General features: G+C 69.4%; 3 protein-coding genes and 1 long non-coding RNA gene across 4 annotated transcripts; all 4 read left to right on the top strand.

Annotated features, from left to right (window-relative positions):
- The first annotated feature begins 727 nt into the window (after positions 1-727).
- LOC132323046 (uncharacterized) lies at positions 728-3,431 on the top strand. Its single transcript, XR_009485221.1, has 3 exons — positions 728-1,218; positions 2,259-2,400; positions 3,157-3,431. It is a non-coding gene; the product is annotated as an uncharacterized LOC132323046 (long non-coding RNA).
- Positions 3,432-3,763: 332 nt separating this feature from the next.
- STK19 (serine/threonine kinase 19) lies at positions 3,764-8,266 on the top strand. Its single transcript, XM_059837831.1, is given in 10 exon segments — positions 3,764-3,860; positions 3,927-3,998; positions 4,001-4,015; positions 4,219-4,364; positions 4,447-4,542; positions 4,748-4,771; positions 4,773-4,885; positions 6,357-6,454; positions 7,730-7,877; positions 7,952-8,266. Coding segments are annotated over 10 exon segments (855 nt in total). The 3' UTR covers positions 7,998-8,266.
- Positions 8,267-8,359: 93 nt separating this feature from the next.
- On the top strand, positions 8,360-13,983 carry NEU1 (neuraminidase 1). Its single transcript, XM_059837830.1, has 7 exons — positions 8,360-8,513; positions 9,048-9,291; positions 9,849-10,111; positions 10,770-10,825; positions 10,916-11,099; positions 11,876-12,101; positions 13,724-13,983. The coding sequence occupies exons 1-7, from the start codon at positions 8,412-8,414 to the stop codon at positions 13,942-13,944; spliced, it is 1,296 nt and encodes a 431-aa protein (XP_059693813.1). The 5' UTR covers positions 8,360-8,411; the 3' UTR covers positions 13,945-13,983.
- A 308-nt stretch (positions 13,984-14,291) lies between these two features.
- LOC132323047 (spliceosome RNA helicase DDX39B-like) lies at positions 14,292-21,112 on the top strand. Its single transcript, XM_059837829.1, has 5 exons — positions 14,292-14,429; positions 16,530-16,774; positions 18,085-18,212; positions 20,193-20,285; positions 21,040-21,112. The coding sequence occupies exons 2-5, from the start codon at positions 16,564-16,566 to the stop codon at positions 21,088-21,090; spliced, it is 483 nt and encodes a 160-aa protein (XP_059693812.1). The 5' UTR covers positions 14,292-14,429; positions 16,530-16,563; the 3' UTR covers positions 21,091-21,112.
- The last annotated feature ends 323 nt before the right edge of the window (positions 21,113-21,435 follow it).

Here is a 21,435-nt window from a genome sequence, read left to right as displayed (position 1 = left end):
CCTGTGTGACCCCTGTATGACCCTGTGTGACCCCTCTGTGACCCCTGTGTGACCCCTGTGTGACCCCCCAGGTGCTGTCGGAGCTGGGCTACGTCTCGGGGGGCGCGGTGGCCCTGGGGGCTGTGTGACCCCTGTGTGACCCCTGTGTGACCCCTGTATGACCCCTGTGTGATCCCTGTATGACCCCTGTGTGACCCCCCAGGTGCTGTCGGAGCTGGGCTACGTCTCAGGGGGCGTGGTGGCCCTGGGGGGCTGTGTGACCCCTGTGTGACCCCTGTATGACCCCTGTGACCCCTCTGACCCCTGTATGACCCCTGTGTGACCCCTGTGACCCCTGTGTGACCCCCCAGGTGCTGTCGGAGCTGGGCTACGTCTCGGGGGGCGCGGTGGCCCTGGGGGGCTGTGTGACCCCTGTATGACCCCTGTGACCCCTGTGTGACCCCTGTGTGACCCCCCAGGTGCTGTCGGAGCTGGGCTACGTCTCGGGGGGCGCGGTGGCCCTGGGGGGCTGTGTGACCCCTGTGTGACCCCTGTGACCCTTGTGTGACCCCTGTGTGACCCCTGTGACCCCTGTGTGACCCCTGTGTGACCCCCCAGGTGCTGTCGGAGCTGGGCTACGTCTCGGGGGGCGCGGTGGCCCTGGGGGCTGTCCCTTGTGACCCCTGTGTGACCCCTATGACCCCTGTGACCCCTGTATGACCCCTGTGACCCCCGTGTGACCCCTGTGTGACCCCCCCAGGTGCTGTCGGAGCTGGGCTACGTCTGGGGGGGCGCGGTGGCCCTGGGGGCTGTCCCTTGTCCCTTGTGACCCCTGTGTGACCCCTGTGACCCCTGTGTGACCCCTGTGTGACCCCCCAGGTGCTGTCGGCGCTGGGCTACGTCTCGGGGGGCGCGGTGGCCCTGGGGGGCTGTGTGACCCCTGTATGACCCCTGTGACCCCTGTGTGACCCCTGTATGACCCCTGTGACCCCTGTGTGACCCCTGTGTGACCCCCCAGGTGCTGTCGGAGCTGGGCTACGTCTCGGGGGGCGCGGTGGCCCTGGGGGGCCGCGTGGCCGCCCTGCTGAGCACGGAGCAGCTGGTGCTGACCGAGCTGCTGCTGGGCAACGTGCTGGCGCCGCTGCGGCCCCGAGGAGAGCGTGGCCCTGCTCTCCTGCCTGGTCACCCCCGGCCGCGGGGACCCCCTGCCCGAGGGGCTGCCCCCCTGCCCTGACACAGGTGACACCCGGGGAGGGGGGCTGGGGGGGGGGATTGGGGGGTTTGGGGGGTATTGGGGGGGTATTGGGGGGTTTGGGGGGGATATTGGGGGGTTTGGGGGGGATATTGGGGGGTCTGGGGGGGTATTGGGGGGGATATTGGGGGGTCTGGGGGGGTACTGGGGGTATTGGGGGGGTATTGGGGGGGGTCTGGGGGGTACTGGGGGGGATATTGGGGGATTTGGGGGATTTGGGGGGGTATTGGGGGAATTGGGGGGGATATTGGGGGGTTTGGGGGGGGATTGGGGGGTCTGGGGGGGATATTGGGGGGTTTGGGGGGGATTGGGGGGTCTGGGGGGGATATTGGGGGGTATTGGGGGGGATATTGGGGGGTCTCGGGGGGTATTGGGGGGGATATTGGGGGGTTTGGGGGGGGATTGGGGGGTCTGGGGGGGATATTGGGGGGTATTGGGGGGGATATTGGGGGGTCTCGGGGGTATTGGGGGGTTTTGGGGGATATTGGGGGGTTTGGGGGGAGTATTGGGGGGTTTGGGGGGGATATTAGGGGGTCTGGGGACACTGAGGAGGGGTCTGGGGGGTATTTCGTGGTCCCTAACGCGCCCCCCAGGCCCTGGAGCAGCTCTGGGGGTCTCTGGGTGTATTTGGGGGGTCTCTGGGTGTATTTGGGGGTCTCTGGGGGTATTTGGGGGGTCTCTGGGGGTGTTTTTGGGGGTCCCTAACACGCCCCCCAGGCCCTGGAGCAGCTCTGGGGGTCTCTGGGTGTATTTGGGGGTCTCTGGGTGTATTTGGGGGGTCTCTGGCTGTTTTTGGGGGTCCCTAACGCGCCCCCCAGGCCCTGGAGCAGCTCTGGGGGTCTCTGGGTGTATTTGGGGGGTCTCTGGGTGTATTTTGGGGGGTATTTGGGGGTGTTTTTTGGGGTCCCTAACGCGCCCCCCAGGCCCTGGAGCAGCTCTGGGGGTCTCTGGGTGTATTTTGGGGGGTCTCTGGGTGTATTTGGGGGGTCTCTGGGGGTGTTCTGGGGGTCCCTAACGCGCCCCCCAGGCCCTGGAGCGCCTCCGCGCCGTCGCCGCCCGCGTGGGCCCGGCTGGAGCAGCAGCGCGGCCTCGGGCCCGGCCCCGACGACTTCGTGGCCCAGTTCGGCTTCGGCCTGGTCCAGGTGGTCTACGAGTGGGCCAGGGGCATGGTGAGACCCCCAGAGACCCCCAAAACCCCCCCGGGACCCCCAAAACCCCCCGGGACCCCCAAAACCCCCAGGACACCCAAAACCCCCCCGGGACCCCCAAAACCCCCCCAGGGCACCCCTGGGACACTCCTGAGACCCCCAGGGACAACTCTGGGATCCCCCGGGACCCCCCAAAATCCCCCAGGACACCCCTGAGACACCCCCAACTCCTGTGTCCCCATTGTCCCCAATTCCCCCAATCCCCCCAATGTCCCCACTGTCCCCAGTCCCCCAATGTCCCCATTGTCCCCAATCCCCCCACTGTCCCCAATCCCCCCACTGTCCCCAATCCCCCCAATGTCCCCAGTCCCCCAATGTCCCCATTGTCCCAATCCCCCCAATGTCCCCAATCCCCCAATGTCCCCATTGTCCCCAGTCCCCCAATGTCCCCAGTCCCCCCAATGTCCCCAATCCCCCCAATGTCCCCATTGTCCCCAGTCCCCCAATGTCCCCACTGTCCCCAATCCCCCCAATCCCCTCAATGTCCCCAATGTCCCTGATGTCCCCCAATGTCCCCATTGTCCCCTCCATCCCCAATGTCCCCAATTCCCCCAATGTCCCCAATCCCCCCACTGTCCCCACTGTCCCCAATGTCCCCAATCCCCCCAATGTCCCCAATCCCCCCAATGTCCCCAATCCCCCCAATCCCCCAATGTCCCCAACGCCCCCGCCGTCCCCTCCGTCCCCAACGTCCCCCGCGTCCCCTCCGTCCCCCAGCCGTTCGCGGAGATCGCGCGCCTGGCGCCGGTGCAGGAGGGCTCGGTGGTCCGGGCCATCCAGCGCCTGGAGGAGCTGCTGCGGGAGCTGCGCCAGGCCGCGCGCGCCGTGGGCGACCCCGCCATGGCCGCCAAGATGGAGGCGGCCGCCGCCATGATCAAGCGCGACATCGTCTTCGCCGCCAGCCTCTACACGCAATAAAGGGACACGGGGGGACAGGGGGGACGGCCACGCTGACCCCCGACCCCCCCCCGAGGCCCTGTGGTTTGGTCCAATCGTTCCTGGAATGGTGTGGTTCTGTCTGACCCCCCCCCACCACCCAGACCCCTGTGGTTCTGTCCAACCCCCCCCCCCCCCCGTATTAATGTGGTTCTGTCCGGCCCCTCCGCACTCCTGTGGTTCTGACCAACACCCCCCGGATTCATGTGGTTCTGTCCAAACACCCCCCCCCCGGTTTCCCGTGGTTTAGTCCATCCAGTCGTTTAAACCCATTCCTCCGCCCCCCCCGTTTTCCATGTGGTTCAACCCATTCATCCAATTGGTCAAACCCCGTTCCTCCCCCGCCATTGGCTCATCGTGGTTCGTTCCAACCCCCCCCATTGTCCGCATGGTTTTGCCCTCAACACCCCCAAATGGTTTCACCCGCTGCGTCATCCCTCTGCGCCGGCCTCTGACGTCATCGCCATGCGCACCGTCGCGCCGCAGTGACGCCATCACCCCGCGCTCAGCGCTGCCGGCGCCGTTCCGGGGCCCCCCGAGCCCCCCATGAGGCCGCCGCCGCCGCTTCGGGGACACCGAGGGCGCCCTCGCAGCCAAGCGGCGCCGCCCGGAGCTACCGGGGAGCCCCCGCGCCCCGACGGTACCGGGGGCACCGGGGGTACCGGGGCTCGGTGCGGCGGGGGGCGCTGGGGGGGAGGTTTGAGCCTCCAGAACCGGGGGGCCGGGGTTTTGGGGGGGCCGGGTCGGTGTGGAGGAGTCCCGGGCGGGATTTTGGGGGTCCCGGTGTGGGTTTGGGGGTCCCGGTGGGGTCCCGGGGGTCCCACGCCGCCGCCGCCCCCCCAGGCAGCCCCGCGGCCGTGGAGGCCGCGCTCGGGGCCGTGGCTGCGCTCTTCCCCCGCCGCCTCTTCGGGGACGCGCTGCCGCCGCTCGTGCTCCGCCACCAGCTCTACGACCTGGTGCGGGACCGGACCGCCGTGGACCGGCACCTGGTGAGCCCCGGGAACCCCCGGGAACCCCCCGGGACCCCCTCGGGACCCCCCCCGGGCCGCGCTGACCCCGCGCTCCCCGCAGAACCGGCTCCGTGACGAGGGCCGGGTGCGGCTGCTGCACCTGGGGCTGGGCCCGGACACGCTCGGGGTCGTGAGCCTGGAGCTCTACCGGGAGAAGGTACCGGGCACGGGGGGGAGGGGAAGAGGGACCCCCGGCACCCCCCGGTGCCATCGCAGTGACCCCCTGACCCCCCGGTACCCCTGCTGACCCTTGACCCCTCCGTGTCCCCCTGTGTCCCTGCAGCCCCTGCTGCCCGTGGCCGGTTCCCCCCGTGACCCCTGACCCCCCGGTGACCCCCCGGTGACCCCCCTGTCCCCCCCAGGTGCTGGCGGGCGTGGCCGGGTCCCCCCCGGGAGGGGCTCGTCCGGCGCTTCCTGGAGGCCGCGGTGGCCGCGAGCCCCGAGCTGGGCTACGAACGGAGGGGGATGGGCCAGAGGGGCTTCGGGGACAGCGACATCACGTGAGGGGGACAGGGGACACGGGGACAGCTTGGGGACAGCCTGGGGGGGACATGGGGACAGCCTGGGGACAGCCTGGGACAGGGGGGCTGGGCCAGAGGGGCTTCGGGGACAGCGACATCACGTGAGGGACACGGGGACAGAGGGACAGGGGACATGGGGACAGCCTGGGGACAGCCTGGGGACAGCCCAGGGACAGGGGCGATGGCTCACAGGGGCTTCAGGGACAGTGACATCACGTGAGGGGGACATGGGGACAGCTTGGGGACAGCCTGGGGGGGACACTGGGACAGCCTGGGGACAGCCTGGGACAGGGGGGATGGGCCAGAGGGGCTTTGGGGACAGCGACATCACGTGAGGGGGACAGGGGACATGGGGACAGCTTGGGGACATGGGGACAGCCTGGGGGGGACACTGGGACAGCCTGGGGACAGGCTGGGACAGGGGGGATGGGTCAGAGGGGCTTTGGGGACAGCGACATCACGTGAGGGACACGGGGACAGAGGGACAGGGGACGTGGGGACAGCTTGGGGACACAGGGACAGCCTGGGGACAGCCTGGGGGGGGATAGGGGGACACTGGGGACAGCCTGGGGACAGCCTGGGACAGGGGGGGATGGGCCAGAGAGGCTTCGGGGACAGCGACATCACGTGAGGGACACGGGGACAGAGGGACAGGGGACGTGGGGACAGCCTGGGGACAGCCTGGGGACAGCCTGGGGACACAGGGACAGCCTGGGGACAGCCCTGGGGGGGACACTGGGGACACTGTGACAGCCTGGGGACATCCTGGACAGGGGGGATGGGTCAGAGGGGCTTCGGGGACAAGAACATCACATGAGGGGGACAGGGGGACACTGGGGGGGACATGGGGACAGCCTGGGGACACTGGGGGGGACACTGGGGGCAGCCTGGGGACCCTGGGGATGGCCCTGGGGACACAGGGATGAGATTGTGACACCCAGGGTGGCCCTGAGCATACCAGGGTGGGGTTGGGGGGGGTCCCTGAGGGGGGCTGGGGTCTCCCTGAGGTGAATTTGGGGTCTGGGGAGGCTCCCGAGGGGCTGCAGCCCCCCCTGGCTGGGGGGGGGGTCCCTGGGGGGGTCTCTGGGGGTGTCCCAGCCCCCCGTGTCCCCCCCTCCATGTCCCCCCCAGGCAGTTGGTGAATTGGGGGTCCCTGGGGGGGTCTCTGGGGGTGTCCCAGCCCCCGTGTCCCCCCCTCTGTCCCCCCAGGCAGTTGGTGAATTGGGGGGCTCTGGGGGGGTCTCTGGGGGTGTCCCAGCCCCCCGTGTCCCCCTCCATGTCCCCCCCAGGCAGTTGGTGAATTGGGGGGCTCTGGGGGGGGTCTCTGGGGGTGTCCCAGCCCCCCGTGTCCCCCTCCATGTCCCCCCCAGGCAGTTGGTGAATTGGGGGGCTCTGGGGGGGTCTCTGGGGGTGTCCCAGCCCCCCGTGTCCCCCCTTGCTGTCCCCCCAGGCAGTTGGTGGCCGCGGGGCTCCTCACCGTGCGCGACGCCGGCAGTTGGTGGCTGGCGGTGCCGGGGGCCGGGCGCTTCGTGCGGGCGCTGCTGAGGGGTGAGAGACCCCCGGGACCCCTCCCCCGGGACCCCCTGAGCCCCCCAGGACCCCTCTGGGACCACCCTGGGACCCCCTGGGACCACCCTGAACCCACCCTTAACCCCCTGGGGCCCCCCTGAGCTCTCTGGGACCCCCCCATGACCCCCCTGAGACCCCCAGGACCCCTCTGGGACCACCCTGGGGCCCTCCTGAGACCCCCTGAGCCCCCCAGGACCCCTCCGGGACCACCCTGGGACCACCCTGAACCCACCCTGAGCCCCCTGGGACCCCCTGGGACCACCCTGAACCCACCCTTAAACCCCTGGGGCCCCCATGAGCTCTCTGGGACCCCCTCATGACCCCCCTGAGACCCCCAGGACCCCTCTGGGACCACCCTGGGGCCCTCCTGAGACCCCCTGAGCCCCCCCAGCACCCCCTGAGCCCCTCAGGACCCCCTCATGATCCCCCTGAGCCCCCCAGGACCCCTCCGGGACCACCCTGGCACCCCCTCATGACCCCCCTGAGCCCCCTGGGACCCCCTGAGCTCCCCCTGAGCTCTCTGGGACCCCCCTCATGACCCCCCTGAGCCCCCCAGGACCCCTCTGGGACCACCTGGGACCACCCTGAACCCACCTTGAGCCCCCTGGGACCCCCTGGGACCACCCTGAACCCACCCTTAACCCCCTGAGGCCCCCTTGAGCTCTCTGGGACCCCCTCATGGCCCCCCCTGAGACCCCCAGGACCCCTCTGGGACCACCCTGGGGCCCTCCTGAGACCCCCTGAGCCCCCTGGGACCCCCTGAACCCCCCAGGACCCCTCTGGGACCACCCGGGACCACCCTGAACCCACCCTGAGCCCTCTGGGACCACCCTGGGACCACCCTGAGCCCCCTGGGACCCCCTGGGGCCCCCTTGAGCTCTCTGGGACCCCCCCATGACCCCCCTGAGCCCCCCAGGACCCCTCTGGGACCACCCTGGGGCCCTCCTGAGACCCCCTGAGCCCCCCAGGACCCCCTGAGCCCCCCGGGACTCCCTCATGATCTCCCTGAGCCCCCCAGGACCCCTCCGGGACCACCCTGGGACCCCCTCATGACCCCCCTGAGACCCCTGGGGCCCCCTGGGACCACCCTGAACCCACCCTTAACTCCCTGGGGCCCCCCTGAGCTCTCTGGGACCCCCTCATGACCCCCCTGAGCCCCCCAGGACCCCCCCAGAGCCCCCTATGATCCCCCTGACCCATCCCTGACTCCCTGGCTGACCCCTGGCTGACCCCTGACCCCCCTGTGACCCCCAGGCCGCCGGGCCGTGCTGTCTCTGGTCCGGCGCTCCCGGCACCGCCAGGTCCCGCTCCGGGAGCTCCAGGGGCTCCGAGCTCCCCCGGGCGCCGCGCTGGGGGTCCCGTTCCTGCTGCACGACCTGCTGGGGGAGGGGCGGCTGCTGCGGTGAGTGACCGCCAGTGACCGCCAGTGACCCCTGAGTGACCCCTGGCTGACCTCTGACCCCTCTGGCCCCGCAGTGTCCCCAGTGCCGCGGGCCCTCTGCTGCGATTGGCTGAGCCCTGACCTCTGGCCTCGACCAGACCTTCCTGAGGAATTCTTCCCCAAAACTTTTGCACTAGGGCGTGGCCAGGCCTGGCCACGCCCATTTGGGGCGGGACTAAGGCAGAGCTATTAAATATTACCTGCTTTAGCCCCGCCCCCTCGGCATTCATCCCCTCCCCCCGCAGGCCGGGGGTGTCCCCGCGCTCGGGGGGGCGGGGAATTGAAGCCGAGCGCAATAAAACCCAAAATCAATTAAAAAATAAATCAATCAAATCGCTCAATTTCCAAAATTTAAACTTTTTTTTACCGGCGGGCCCCACCACTCGCGGGCATTGCCCCCTTAAGGCCTCCTCGTTCCGCGCCATCGCCGCTTTAAGGGCAAGCCCCGCCCACCCCCGCCGCGAGGCGCTTCCGGTGTCTCTTAAAGGGGCCGCGATGGGCGCGGGGCGGGCGCCGCCGCCGCCGCTCTTCCTCTTCCTCCTCCTCCTCGTCCTCGCCGCCGGCGCCGCCGCGCGATGGGTGGCGACCCCCGAGACGGTACCGGGCCGGGACCCCGCGGGGTCAAACCCCCCCGGGACCCCCGGGAATGTCCCCGGAACCGCTCGGGGCTTCCGTTAGAGCGCCCCCTCCCCCCAGCCCCGCATCGGTGACAGAACCGGGGACCCCCAGGGACCCCCCCGGAAATCCCAGAGACCCCTCAGACCCCACAGGGACCCCCCGGGGACCCCACAGAAATCCAGAGACCCCTCAGACCCCTCAGGGACCCCCCGGGGACCCACAGGGACCCCCCCCAGAAATCCCAAAGACCCCTCAGGGACCCTCCCCAGAGACCCTCAGACCCCCCAGGGACCCCCCCGGACATCCCAGAGACCCCTCAGGGACCCCCCGCAAATCCCAGGGACCCCTCAGAGACCCCCGGGGACCCCCTGAGATCCCCAGAGACTCCCCGGGCACCCCCCGGGACCCCCCAAGGGATCCCCAGAGACCCCCAGTGCCCCCCCAATGGCCCCCTCCCCCCCCCAGGACCCCTCCCCAGCCCCCCCTGACCCCTTTCCCCCGCCCCCTCCCCAGGTGCGCCCGCGGCTGCTCCGGGAGCAGGTGCTGTGGGTGAGCGGGGGGGGCGCGGGCGGGGGTCCCCCCTTTTCCCGGGGGGGCTCCCCCGTTCCCCCCGGCCCGGGGGGGGGTCCACACCTTCCGGGTGCCGCTGCTGGCCGCCCCCCCGGGGGGGCCCTGCTGGCCTGCGCCGAGGGCCGCAAGCGCTCGGCCGCCGACGTGGGCGCCAAAATCATCGCGTGCCGCCGGTCCCCCGACAGAGGTGGGGGAGGGGAGGGGGGGAGGGGCTGGGGGGGGTGGGGGAGAACCGGGGTGTGCCTGGGGGGGGGATGGGGAGGGGCTGGGGGGGCTCTGAGAGGGGTTGGGGGGCTCTGGAAGGGTCGGGCAGGGGGCTGGGGGGGGGGCTGGGGGCTCTAGGGGGGTTTGGGGGGGTCTTTGGGGAGCTCTGAGGGTCTTTGGGGGGCTCTCGGGGGTCCCTGAAGGGCTCTGGGGTGTCCCTAGGGGGTCCCTGGGGGGTTCTGGGGGTCCCTGGGGAGCTCTGAGGGTCCTTGGGGGGCTCTTGGGGGTCCCTGAAGGGCTCTGGGGTGTCCCTGGGGGGTCCTTGGGGGGTTCTGGGGGTCTCTGGGGGTCCCTGGGGAGCTCTGAGGGTCCTTGGGGGGGCTCTCGGGGGTCCCTGAGGGGCTCTGGGGTTGTCCCTGGGGGGTTCCAGGGATCTCTGGGGGGTCCCTGGGGGGTTCTGGGGATCTCTGGGGGTCTCTGGGGAGCTCTTGGGGCGGTCCCGAGTGTCCCCCCCCCCACGTGTGCCCCCTCCCCCCGCAGGTGCCACCTGGGGTCCCACGCAGGTGGTGGCCGATGACGGCTGGGGGGGGGATGGGCTGAGTCTGGGGGCGCTGGCGGTGGCCGGGGGGGGGGAGGTGCTGCTGCTCTTCGCCCGCTGCGCCCACCCCCCCCAGGCCTGCGGCCCCCCCAGCACCCTCCTGCTGCGCTCCCCGGACGGGGGGCGCTCCTGGGGACCCCCCCAGAACCTCTCCGACGTCGTGGGGGGGGAGGTGTTCGCCCCCGGGCCCGGCTCGGGCATCCAGGTGAGGGGCTGGGGGCTGGGGGGGGGTCTGGGGGGGCTCTGGAGGGATCTGGGGGGGGTCTGGAGAGCTCAGGGTGGTTCTGGGGGGGTCTCTGAGGGTGCCCTGGGAGTCTCTGGAGTCTCTGGGGGTCTCTGGGTGTTTAGGGGGGGTCTCTGGGGGTCTCTGGGTGTTTAGGGGGGGGTCTCTGGCGGTCTCTGGGTGTTTAGGGGGGGTCTCTGGGGGTCTCTGGGTGTTTAGGGGGGGGTCTCTGGGGGTCTCTGGGTGTTTTGGGGGGGGTCTCTGGGGGTCTCTGGGTGTTTGGGGGGGGTCTCTGGGGGTCTCTAACCCCATATTTCCCCCCTGCAGAAGCAGCTGCCCCGTTCCCGGGCCGGCTGTTGTTCTGTGGGCACGGCACCCTGGAGCGGGACGGGGTCCCTGGGGGTCTCAGGGATGCCCTGGGGGTCTCTGGGTGTTTGGGGGGGGTCTCTGGGGGTCTCTAACCCCCCTTTCCCCCCCCCCAGAAGCAGCTGCCCCCGTTCCCGGGCCGGCTGGTGTTCTGTGGGCACGGCACCCTGGAGCGGGGACGGGGGTCCCTGGGGGTCTCAGGGATGCCCTGGGGGTCTCTGGGTGTTTAGGGGGGGTCTCTGGGGGTCTCTAACCCCATATTTGCCCCCCCCAGAAGCAGCTGCCCCCGTTCCCAGGCCGGCTGGTGTTCTGTGGGCACGGCACCCTGGAGCGGGATGGGGTCCCTGGGGGTCTCTGGGGGTCTCTGGGTGTTTGGGGGGGGGTCTCTGGGGGTCTCTAACCCCGTTTTTGCCCCCCCAGAAGCAGCTGCCCCGTTCCCGGGCCGGCTGGTGTTCTGTGGGCACGGCACCCTGGAGCGGACGGGGTCTCGCTGCTGCTCAGCGATGACGGGGGGCACAGCTGGCACCGGGGGGGGGTCCTGCCCGCCATCCCCCTTCGGGGCCCCCCGGCGCCCCCCACGACTTCACCCCCCGACGAGTGCCAGGTGGGGCTGGGGGCTGGGGGGGCTCCCCAGCAGGGGTTTGGGGGTCCTCAGGGGGGGTTTGGGGCTGGGGGATTTTGGGGCTCCCCAGGAGCAGGGTGGGCTCAGGCCCAGGGGATTTTGGGGCTGGGGGATTTTGGGGCTCCCCAGCAGCAGGGTGGGTTCAGGCCCAGGGGATTTTGGGGCTGGGGGATTTTGGGGCTCCCCAGGACCAGGATAGGTTCAGGCCCAGGGGATTTTGGGGCTGGGGGATTTTGGGGCTCCCCAGCAGCAGGGTGGGCTCAGGCCCAGGGGATTTTGGGGCTGGGGGATTTTGGGGCTCCCCAGGAGCAGGGTGGGTTCAGGCCCAGGGGATTTTGGGGCTGGGGGATTTTGGGGCTCCCCGGGAGCAGGGTGGGCTCAGAGCCAGGGGATTTTGGGGCTGGGGGATTTTGGGGGCTCCCCGGGAGCAGGGTGGGCTCAGAGCCAGGGGATTTTGGGGCTGGGGGGATTTTGGGGCTCCCCGGGAGCAGGGTGGGGCTCAGGCCCTGGGGATTTTGGGGCTGGGGGATTTTGGGGCCCAGGGGATTTTGGGGCTCCCCGGGGAGGTTTGGGGGTCCCCAGGGGATTTTGGGGCTGGGGGATTTTGGGGCTGGGGAATTTTGGGGCTCCCCAGGAGCAGGGTGGGCTCAGGCCCGGGGGATTTTGGGTTCCCCAGAGCCGCCCCCTCCCCATTCCTGCCCCGGTGGTGGGCGGGGGTCCTGGCTGTGTCCCTTACCCCCCGTCCCACCCCTCCCCAGCCCTTCGAGCTGCCCGACGGCTCCATCGCCGTGAGCATCCGCAACCAGGGCTCGTACCGCTGCCGCTGCCGCATGCGCGCCCGCAGCTGGGACGGCGGCGAGTCCCTGTCCCCCGCCAGCGTCACCCTGGAGCCGCAGCTGCCCGACCCCGCCGTGGCCGCCGGCGCCCTGGCGCTGCCCCAGCACGGGCTGGTGCTCTTCAGCAACCCGGCCCACGAGACGGAGCGTGAGGGCAGGGGGACACTGGGGACACTGGGGGGATTGGGGGGATTGGGGGCACTGGGGGGATTGGGAGGATACTGGGGGGATTGGGGACATTGGAGGTGGGGACACTGGGGGGATTGGGGACATTGGGGACACGGGGGACACTGGGGACACGGGGTCCTGGCGCTGCCCCAGCACGGGCTGGTGCTCTTCAGCAACCCGGCCCACGAGACGGAGCGTGAGGGCAGGGGGACACTGGGGACACTGGGGGGATTGGGGACACGGGGGGGATTGGGGACAGTGGGGACATTGGGGACATGGGGGACATTGGGGACACGGGGTCCTGGCGCTGCCCCAGCACGGGCTGGTGCTCTTCAGCAACCCGGCCCACGAGACAGAGCGTGAGGGCAGGGGGACACTGGGGACATTGGGGGGATTGGGGACATGGGGGACACTGGGGGGATTGGGAGCACTGGGGGGATTGGGGACACGGGGCCCTGGCGCTGCCGCAGCACGGGCTGGTGCTCTTCAGCAACCCGGCCCACGAGACAGAGCGTGAGGGCAGGGGGACACTGGGGGGATTGGGGACATTGGGGACGCGGGGGGGATTGGGGACATTGGGGACACTGGGGACACTGGGGACACGGCGCCCTGGCGCTGCCCCAGCACGGGCTGGTGGTCTTCAGCAACCCGGCCCACGAGACAGAGCGTGAGGGCAGGGGGACACTGGGGACACTGGGGGCACTGGGGGGATTGGGGGCTCTGGGGGGATTAGGGACATGGGGGACACTGGGGACATTGGGGACACTGGGGACACTGGGGACACGGGGTCCTGGCGCTGCCCCAGCACGGGCTGGTGCTCTTCAGCAACCCGGCCCACGAGACGGAGCGTGAGGGCAGGGGGACATTGGGGACACTGGGGGGATTGGGGACAGTGGGGACATGGGGACAGTGGGGACACTGGGGACACGGGGCCCTGGCGCTGCCCCAGCACGGGCTGGTGCTCTTCAGCAACCCGGCCCACGAGACAGAGCGTGAGGGCAGGGGGACATTGGGGGGGATTGGGGGGATTGGGGACTTTGGGGACACTGGGGGGATTGGGGACATTGGGGGGATTGGGGGGATTGGGGACATTGGGGGTTGGGGACAGTGGGGATATTGGGGGGTTGGGGACATTGGGGCGATTGGGGACATTGGGGGCACTGGGAGGATTGGGGATATTGGGGGGATTGGGGGCTCTGGGGGGATTGGGGGCACTGGGGGGATTGGGGACACTGGGGGGATTAGGGGACATTGGGGGCACTGGGGGGATTGGGGACATTGGGGGGATTGGGGACATTGATTGGACATTGGGGACATTGGGGACATTAGAATATTGGGGGGATTGGGGACACTGAGGACATTGGGGACATTGAGAGGACATTGGAGGATTTGGGACATTGGGGACACCAGGAAGGGGACATGAAGGATACAGACAGACACACGGGATCAGATTTGGGGGGACGTTGGGGTCAGGGGCTGTCCCGGCTCTGGGGGGTCCCCAGGTCCCCCTTTGGGGGGAGAAGGAAGTGGCAGGGGGCGGGGCTTTTTATGGAGGAGGCGTGGTGGCTGTGTGGGCGTGTCCCCGACCGGCCCCGCCCCCAGGCGTGAACCTGACGCTGCGCTGGAGCTTCGACAACGGCACCACGTGGTGGGGGCGGGGCCTGCGCGTGTGGGACGGGCCCAGCGGGTACTCGGTGTTGGCGGCCCCGCCCCCCGAAGAAGAAGACCCCGCCCCTTTGGTGTACCTCATCTACGAGAAGGGGCGGAGCCTCTCCACCGAGACCGTCTCATTGGCCACCATCAGCCTGTCGGGCGACCTCTGACCCCTTCCCTCGGGCGCGCAATAAAGCGATTGGTTCAGAGCCGCGCTGCGTCATCCCTCGGGGGCGTGGTCGGGCAGTGGCGGGAACCGTCGCCATAGCGACGCGGGGGGCGGGGCTTCTACGGGGGCTTTCGCTTGGCGGGCGGCCCCCTTGAGGACCCTGCAGTGGGGCTGCCCGTCGCACTGCCTGAGCGGAGGGGCGCGGGCGGTGGGGCCGGTGCGGGGTAAGGCCGGCGGTGCGGAAGGCGGTGAGGGCGGTGCGGGAGGCGCCGGGAGCCTCGGGGTGGCGGCGGGAGCCCCGGGGCGGCGGCGGGAGCCCCGGCGGGGGGCTGCGGGAGCGGCGGCGGGGCCGGGCCGGGCGCTCAGGCGATCGCCGCGGGCAGCCCCGATCCGGGCGGGGGGCGAGGCCCTCTGTGCGCGCGCGGGGTCGAACCGGAAGTGACGCTCAGCCCCGCCCTCTCGGTCGCGGCGGTCGCAGCGTTCGGGGTGAGTCGGGCCCGGCCGGAGCCGCATCCGCCGCCATCGCCGCCCCCGCCGCCCATCGCCCGCTGCCCCCGCGCCCTCCCGCCCGCCCCGAGCCCCCCGCGCTCCCCTCAGCGCTCCGGGGCCGCCGCCGCCGCCCGGGGGCCGCGCCGGGGCCGCCGCCGTTGTGCGCTCCAAGATGGCGGCGCCGGGGGGCGGCCGGGGGGAGGGGGCGGGAACGGCGCGGGGGGGGGGGGGAACCCCGGGGAACCCTCACGGGGAGGGGGGCGGGGGGGCTCCGGGCGCCGCTCGGTGCTGACCCCCCCCAGACCCATTTCGGGGGGGCTGCGGGTCCTGGGCCACCGGTGGCCGCCCGGTGCTGGCCCTGGCCCCGCTCTCCGGGGGGGGGTTGGGGGTCCTGGGGCCCCCTCGCGCGCCCGGGTCCGGCTGGGGTCGGGGTCGGTGGTCCCGGGGGTGATGTCAGTGGTCCCACGCGTGGCTGGCTGTCCCGTGGGCGGTCGGTAGCCCCGGGGGCGATGTCGGTAGCCCCCCAGGGGTGGCCAGCAGCCCCAACAGTGGTCGGTAGCCCCGGGGGCGATGTCGGTAGCCCCAGGAGCCGTGTCAGTAGCCGTGCTGTCCCCCCAGGGAGGAGCTGCCCTGGGAGGCTGCTCAGGAGCGGTCAGTAGCCCGGGGGTGATGTTGGTAGCCCCAGGGGCGATGTTGGTAGCCCCAGGGGCGATGTTGGTAGCCCAGGGGTGATGTTGGTAGCCCCAAGGGTGCCCCCAGCCCCAGGAGCAGTCAGTAGCCCAGGAGTGATGTCAGTAGCCCAGGGGCGATGTTGGTAGCCCAGGAGTGATGTTGGTAGCCCCAGGGGTGATGTTGGTAGCCCCAGGGGTGATGTTGGTAGCCCCAAGGGTGCCCCCAGCCCCAGGAGCGGTCAGTAGCCCAGGAGTGATGTTGGTAGCCCAGGGGTGATGTTGGTAGCCCAGGGGTGATGTTGGTAGCCCAGGGGTGATGTTGGTAGCCCAGGGGTGATGTTGGTAGCCCCAAGGGTGCCCCCAGCCCCAGGAGCGGTCAGTAGCCCAGGGGTGATGTTGGTAGCCCCAGGAGTGATGTTGGTAGCCCCAAGGGTGCCCCCAGCCCCAGGAGCGGTCAGTAGCCCAGGAGTGATGTCAGTAGCCCAGGGGTGATGTTGGTGGCCCCAAGGCCCATGTCAGTAGCCCCAGTGGTGACCAGCAGTCCTCTTTATGGTCAGTAGCCCAGGATTGATGTCAGTAGCCCCCAGGGCGATGTCACTAGCCCCACTGCCATCCCCCAGAGAGGAGCTGCCCTGGGAGGCTGCTCAGGAGCAGTCAGTAGCCCATGGGTGATGTTGGTAGCCCAGGAGCAGTCAGTAGCCCCAGGGTGATGTCACTAGCCCCTCTGCCGTCCCTCAGGGAGGAGCTGCCCTGGGAGGCTGCTCAGGAGCAGTCAGTAGCCCAGGAGCAGTCAGTAGCCCCCTGGGTGATGTCAGTAGCCCCCAGGCCGATGTCAGTAGCCCCCCTGCCGTCCCCCAGGGAGGAGCTGCCCTGGGAGGCTGCCCCCAGCCCCAGGAGCAGTCAGTAGCCCCCAGGCCAATGTCACTAGCCCAGGAGCAGTCACTAGCCCAGGAGCAGTCACTAGCCCAGGGGTGATGTCAGTAGCCCCCAGCCCGATGTCACTAGCCCAGGAGCAGTCAGTAGCCCAGGGGTGATGTCAGTAGCCCCCAGGCCGATGTCACTAGCCCATGGGTCATGTCACTAGCCCAGGAGCAGTCAGTAGCCCATGGGTGATGTCACTAGCCCAGGCCGATGTCAGTAGCCCCAGGCCAATGTCACTAGCCCAGAGGTGATGTCACTAGCCCAGGAGCAGTCAGTAGCCCATGATTGATGTCAGTAGCCCCCAGGCCGATGTCACTAGCCCCCGTGCCATCCCCCAGGGAGGAGCTGCCCTGGGAGGCTGCCCCCAGCCCCAGGAGCAGTCAGTAGCCCTTGGGTGATGTCACTAGCCCAGGGTGATGTCAGTAGCCCCCAGGCCGATGTCAGTAGCCCAGGAGCAGTCAGTAGCCCCCAGGCCGATGTCACTAGCCCCCCTGCCATCCCCCAGGGAGGAGCTGCCCTGCGAGGCTGCCGTGGCCAGCATGGCGGAGAACGACGTGGACAACGAGCTGCTGGACTACGAGGATGACGAGGTGGAGAACGCGGCGGGGCCGGACGGGGCCGAGGCGGCGCCCAAGAAGGACGTGAAGGGCTCCTACGTGTCCATCCACAGCTCCGGCTTCCGCGACTTCCTGCTCAAACCCGAGCTGCTGCGCGCCATCGTCGACTGCGGCTTCGAGCACCCCTCCGAAGGTGGCCCTGGGGGGGTCTGGGGGGTCTAGGACCATCCCGGGGGGATTTGGGGGGGATTTGGGGGGTCTGGGACCATCCCGGGGGCTCTGGGACTGCTCAAACCCGAGCTGCTGCGCGCCATCGTCGACTGCGGCTTCGAGCACCCCTCCGAAGGTGGTCCTGGGGGCTCTGGGGGGGTTTGGGGGGGTCTGGGACCATCCCGGGGGGATTTGGGGGGGTCTGGGACCATCCTGGGGGGGATTTGGGGGGTCTGGGACCATCCCGGGGTCTCTGGGGCTGCTCAAACCCGAGCTGCTGCACGCCATCGTCGACTGCGGCTTCGAGCACCCCTCCGAAGGTGGTCCTGGGGGGGTTTGGGGGGGTCTGGGGGCTGCTCAAACCCGAGCTGCTGCGCGCCATCGTCGACTGCGGCTTCGAGCACCCCTCCGAAGGTGGTCCTGGGGGGGGGTTTGGGGGGATTTGGGGGGGATTTGGGGGGGTCTGGGGCTGCTCAAACCCGAGCTGCTGCGCGCCATCGTCGACTGCGGCTTCGAGCACCCCTCCGAAGGTGGTCCTGGGGGGTCTGGGGGGGATTTGGGGGGTCTGGGACCATCCCGGGGGCTCTGGGACTGCTCAAACCCGAGCTGCTGCGCGCCATCGTCGACTGCGGCTTCGAGCACCCCTCCGAAGGTGGTCCTGGGGGGATTTGGGGGGGATTTGGGGGGTCTGGGACCACCCTGGGGGGGATTTGGGGGGTCTGGGACCATCCTGGGGGGGTTTGGGGGGGATTTGGGGGGGATTTGGGGGCTCTGGGACTGCTCAAACCCGAGCTGCTGCGCGCCATCGTCGACTGCGGCTTCGAGCACCCCTCCGAAGGTGGTCCTGGGGGGCTCTGGGGGGGGGTTTGGGGGGGATTTGGGGGGGTCTGAGACCATCCCAGGGGCGCTGGGACCACCCCGAGGGGCTCTGGAACCAGCCCAGGGGGCTCTGGGACCACTCCAGGGGTCTCTGAGGGTCTCCGTGCCCCTCCCGGGGGTCTCTGCGCCCCTCCCGGGGGTCTCCGTGCCCCTCCCAGGGGTCTCTGTGCCCCTCCCGGGGGGTCTCTGGGGGTCTCCGTGCCCCTCCCGGGGGTCTGGGGGGGTCTCCGTGCCCCTCCCGGGGGTCTCTGTGCCCCTCCCGGGGGTCTCTGGGGGTCTCCATGCCCCTCCCGGGGGTCTGGGGGGGTCTCCGTGCCCCTGCCGGGGGTCTGGGGGGGTCTCCGTGCCCCTGCCGGGGGTCTCTGGGGGGTCTCCGTGCCCCTGCCGGGCGCTGACCCCCCGCTGTCCCCCCAGTCCAGCACGAGTGCATCCCCCAGGCCATCCTGGGCATGGACGTGCTGTGCCAGGCCAAGTCGGGCATGGGCAAGACGGCCGTGTTCGTGCTGGCCACGCTGCAGCAGCTGGAGCCCGTCACGGGGCAGGTACGGGGGTCCCGGGGGGCTGGGCAGGGGTCCCGGGGGGCTGGGGAGGGGGGCTGCAGGGGCTGGGCAGGGGGCTGCAGGGGGTTGGGGAGGGGGTGACACAACGTGGCCGTGTTCGTGCTGGCCACGCTGCAGCAGCTGGAGCCCGTCACGGGGCAGGTACGGGGGTCCCGGGCTGGGGAGGGGGCTGCAGGGGCTGGGGAGGGGTCTTGGGGGCTGGGCAGGGGTCTGCAGGGGCTGGGGAGGGGGCTGCAGGGGCTGGGGAAGGGTCCCAGGGGCTGGGGAAGGGTCTTGGGGTACTGGGGAGGGGTCTCCAGGGGCTGGGGAGGGGTCTGCAGGGGCTGGGGAGGGGGTGACACAACGTGGCCGTGTTCGTGCTGGCCACGCTGCAGCAGCTGGAGCCTGTCACAGAGCTGGGGAGGGGTCCCAGGGGCTGGGGAGGGGTCCCAGGGGCTGGGGAAGGGTCCCAGGGGGCTGTGGAGGGGTCCCCATGGCAGGTCAGGATGGGTCTGTGGGAATTGGGGAGGGGTCTCCCAGCCCTGACCCCCCCCTTTTGTGCCCCCCAGGTGTCAGTGCTGGTGATGTGTCACGCGCAGGGGGATGGGGAGGGGTCTGAGGGGGTCCTGGGGGATGAGGAGGGGTCTCAGGGTTTGGAGAGGGGTCTGAGGGGATTGGGGGAGGGGTCTGAGGTATTGGGGAGGGGTCTGAGGAGATTGGGGAGGGGTCTCCCAGCCCTGACCCCCCTTTGCGCCCCCCAGGTGTCGGTGTTGGTGATGGTGCCACACACACGAGCTTGGGAGGGGTCCTGGGGGATGGGGAGGGGTCTCAGGGTTTGGAGAGGGGTCTGAGGTATTGGGGAGGGGTCTGAGGGGATTGGGAGGGGTCTGAGGGAATTGGGGAGGGGTCTCCCAGCCCTGACGCCCCCTTTGTGCCCCCCAGGTGTCGGTGCTGGTGATGTGTCACACGCAAGGGGATGGGGAGGGGTCTGGGGATGAGGAGGGGTCTCAGGGTTTGGAGAGGGGTCTGAGGGGATTGGGGAGGGGTCTGAGGGAATTGGGGAGGGGTCTGAGGAGATTGGGGAGGGGTCTCCCAGCCCTGACCCCCCTTTGTGCCCCCCAGGTGTCGGTGCTGGTGATGGTGCCACACACACGAGCTTGGGAGGGGTCCTGGGGGATGGGGAGGGGTCTCAGGGTTTGGAGAGGGGTCTGAGGGGATTTGGGGAGGGGTCTGAGGGAATTGGGGAGGGGTCTGTGGGAATTGGGGAGGGGTCTCCCAGCCCTGACCCCCCCTTTGTGCCCCCAGGTGTCGGTGCTGGTGATGGTGCCACACACACGAGCTTGGGAGGGGTCGTGGGGGATGAGGAGGGGTCTCAGGGTTTGGAGAGGGGTCTCAGGCTTTGGAGAGGGGTCTGTGGGAATTGGGGAGGGGTCTCCAGCCCTGACCCCCCATCTGCCCCCCAGGTGTCGGTGCTGGTGATGTGTCACACGCGGGAGCTTGGAGGGGTCCTGGGGATGAGGAGGGGTCTCAGGGTTTGGAGAGGGGTCTGAGGGGATTGGGGAGGGGTCTGAGGTATTGGGGAGGGGTCTGAGGGAATTGGGGAGGGGTCTCCCAGCCCTGACCCCCCTTTGTGCCCCCCAGGTGTCGGTGCTGGTGATGTGTCACACGCGGGAGCTTGGGAGGGGTCGTGGGGGATGAGGAGGGGTCCTCAGGGTTTGGAGAGGGGGTCTCAGGCTTTGGAGAGGGGTCTGTGGGAATTGGGGGAGGGGGTCTCCCAGCCCTGACCCCCCATCTGCCCCCCAGGTGTCGGTGCTGGTGATGTGTCACAACGCGGGAGCTTGGGAGGGGTCCTGGGGGATGAGGAGGGGTCTCAGGGTTTGGAGAGGGGTCTGAGGGGATTGGGGAGGGGTCTGAGGTATTGGGGAGGGGTCTGAGGAATTGGGGAGGGGTCTCCCAGCCCTGACCCCCCTTTGTGCCCCCCAGGTGTCGGTGCTGGTGATGTGTCACACGCGGGAGCTCGCCTTCCAGATCAGCAAGGAGTACGAGCGCTTCTCCAAGTACATGCCCAGCGTCAAGGTGGGCTGGGGGCTCTGGGGGTCCTGGGGGGCTCTGAAGGGGGGCTGGGGGGCTCTAAAGGGGTCTGGGGGGCTCCAAAGGGGTCTGGGGGGCTCTACAGGGGGCTCTGGGGGGGGGCTCTGAAGGGGTCTGGAGGGGATTTGGGGGGTCTGGGGGGGGCTCTAAAGGAGTCTGGGGGGGATTTGGGGGGTCTCTAAAGGGGTCTCGAGGGGATTTGGGGGGTCCTGGGGGGCTCTAAAGGGGTCTGGGGGGGCTCCAAAGGGGTCTGGGGGGCTCTAAAGGGGTCTGGGGGGGCTCTAAAGGGGTTTGGGGGGGTCCTGGGGGGGGCTCTAAAGGGGTTTGGGGGGGGATTTGAGGGGGCTGGGGGGGCTCTGAAGGGGTCTGGGGGGGATTTGGGGGGTCTGGGTGGCTCTGAAGGGGTCTGGGGCTCCAAAGCACCGCTGGCAGTTTTGGGGTGCAGATCACCGACCGCTGCTGGGGCTGGGGGTGTTTTTGGGGGTCCGTCCCTCACAGATTTTTGGGGTGTTTGACCCAGATTTTGCTATTTTTAGGGGTTGTTGTGATGTTTGTGGGGCACAGTCCCTCACGGGTTTTTGGGGTGTTCCTGGTACAGATTTTGCTGTTTTTGGGGGCCTGTTCCTCACAGATTTTTGGGGTGTTTGACGCAGATTTTGCTGGGTTTTTTGGGGGTCTGTTGTGCTGTTTTTGGGTCCCAGTCCCCCTCACACAGATTTTTGGGGTGTCCCTCCCGCAGGTGGCCGTGTTTTTCGGGGGGCTGTCCCTCACAGATTTTTGGGGTATCTGACCCAGATTTTGCTATTTTTGGGGGGCTGTGTTGCTGTTTCTGGGACCCAGTCCCTCACAGATTTTTGGGGTGTCCCTGGCACAGATTTTGTTGTTTTTTCGGGGTTTGTTGTGCTGTTTGTGGGGCCCAGCCCCTCACACAGATTTTTGGGGTGTCCTCCCGCAGGTGGCCGTGTTTTTTCGGGGGCTGTCCATCACAGATTTTTGGGGTATCTGACCCAGATTTTGCTATTTTTGGGGCCCAGTCCCTCCCAGGTTTTTGGGGTATCTGACCCAGATTTTGCTATTTTTGGGGGCCTGTTCCTCACAGGTTTTTGGGATATCTGACCCAGATTTTGCTATTTTT

The sequence above is a fragment of the Haemorhous mexicanus genome, unplaced genomic scaffold (assembly GCF_027477595.1).
Source record: "Haemorhous mexicanus isolate bHaeMex1 unplaced genomic scaffold, bHaeMex1.pri scaffold_268_ctg1, whole genome shotgun sequence".
Taxonomy (NCBI): Eukaryota; Metazoa; Chordata; class Aves; order Passeriformes; family Fringillidae; genus Haemorhous; species Haemorhous mexicanus.
Note: the sequence above shows the minus strand (reverse complement) of the source record. Positions and strands in the feature narration are given on the sequence as shown.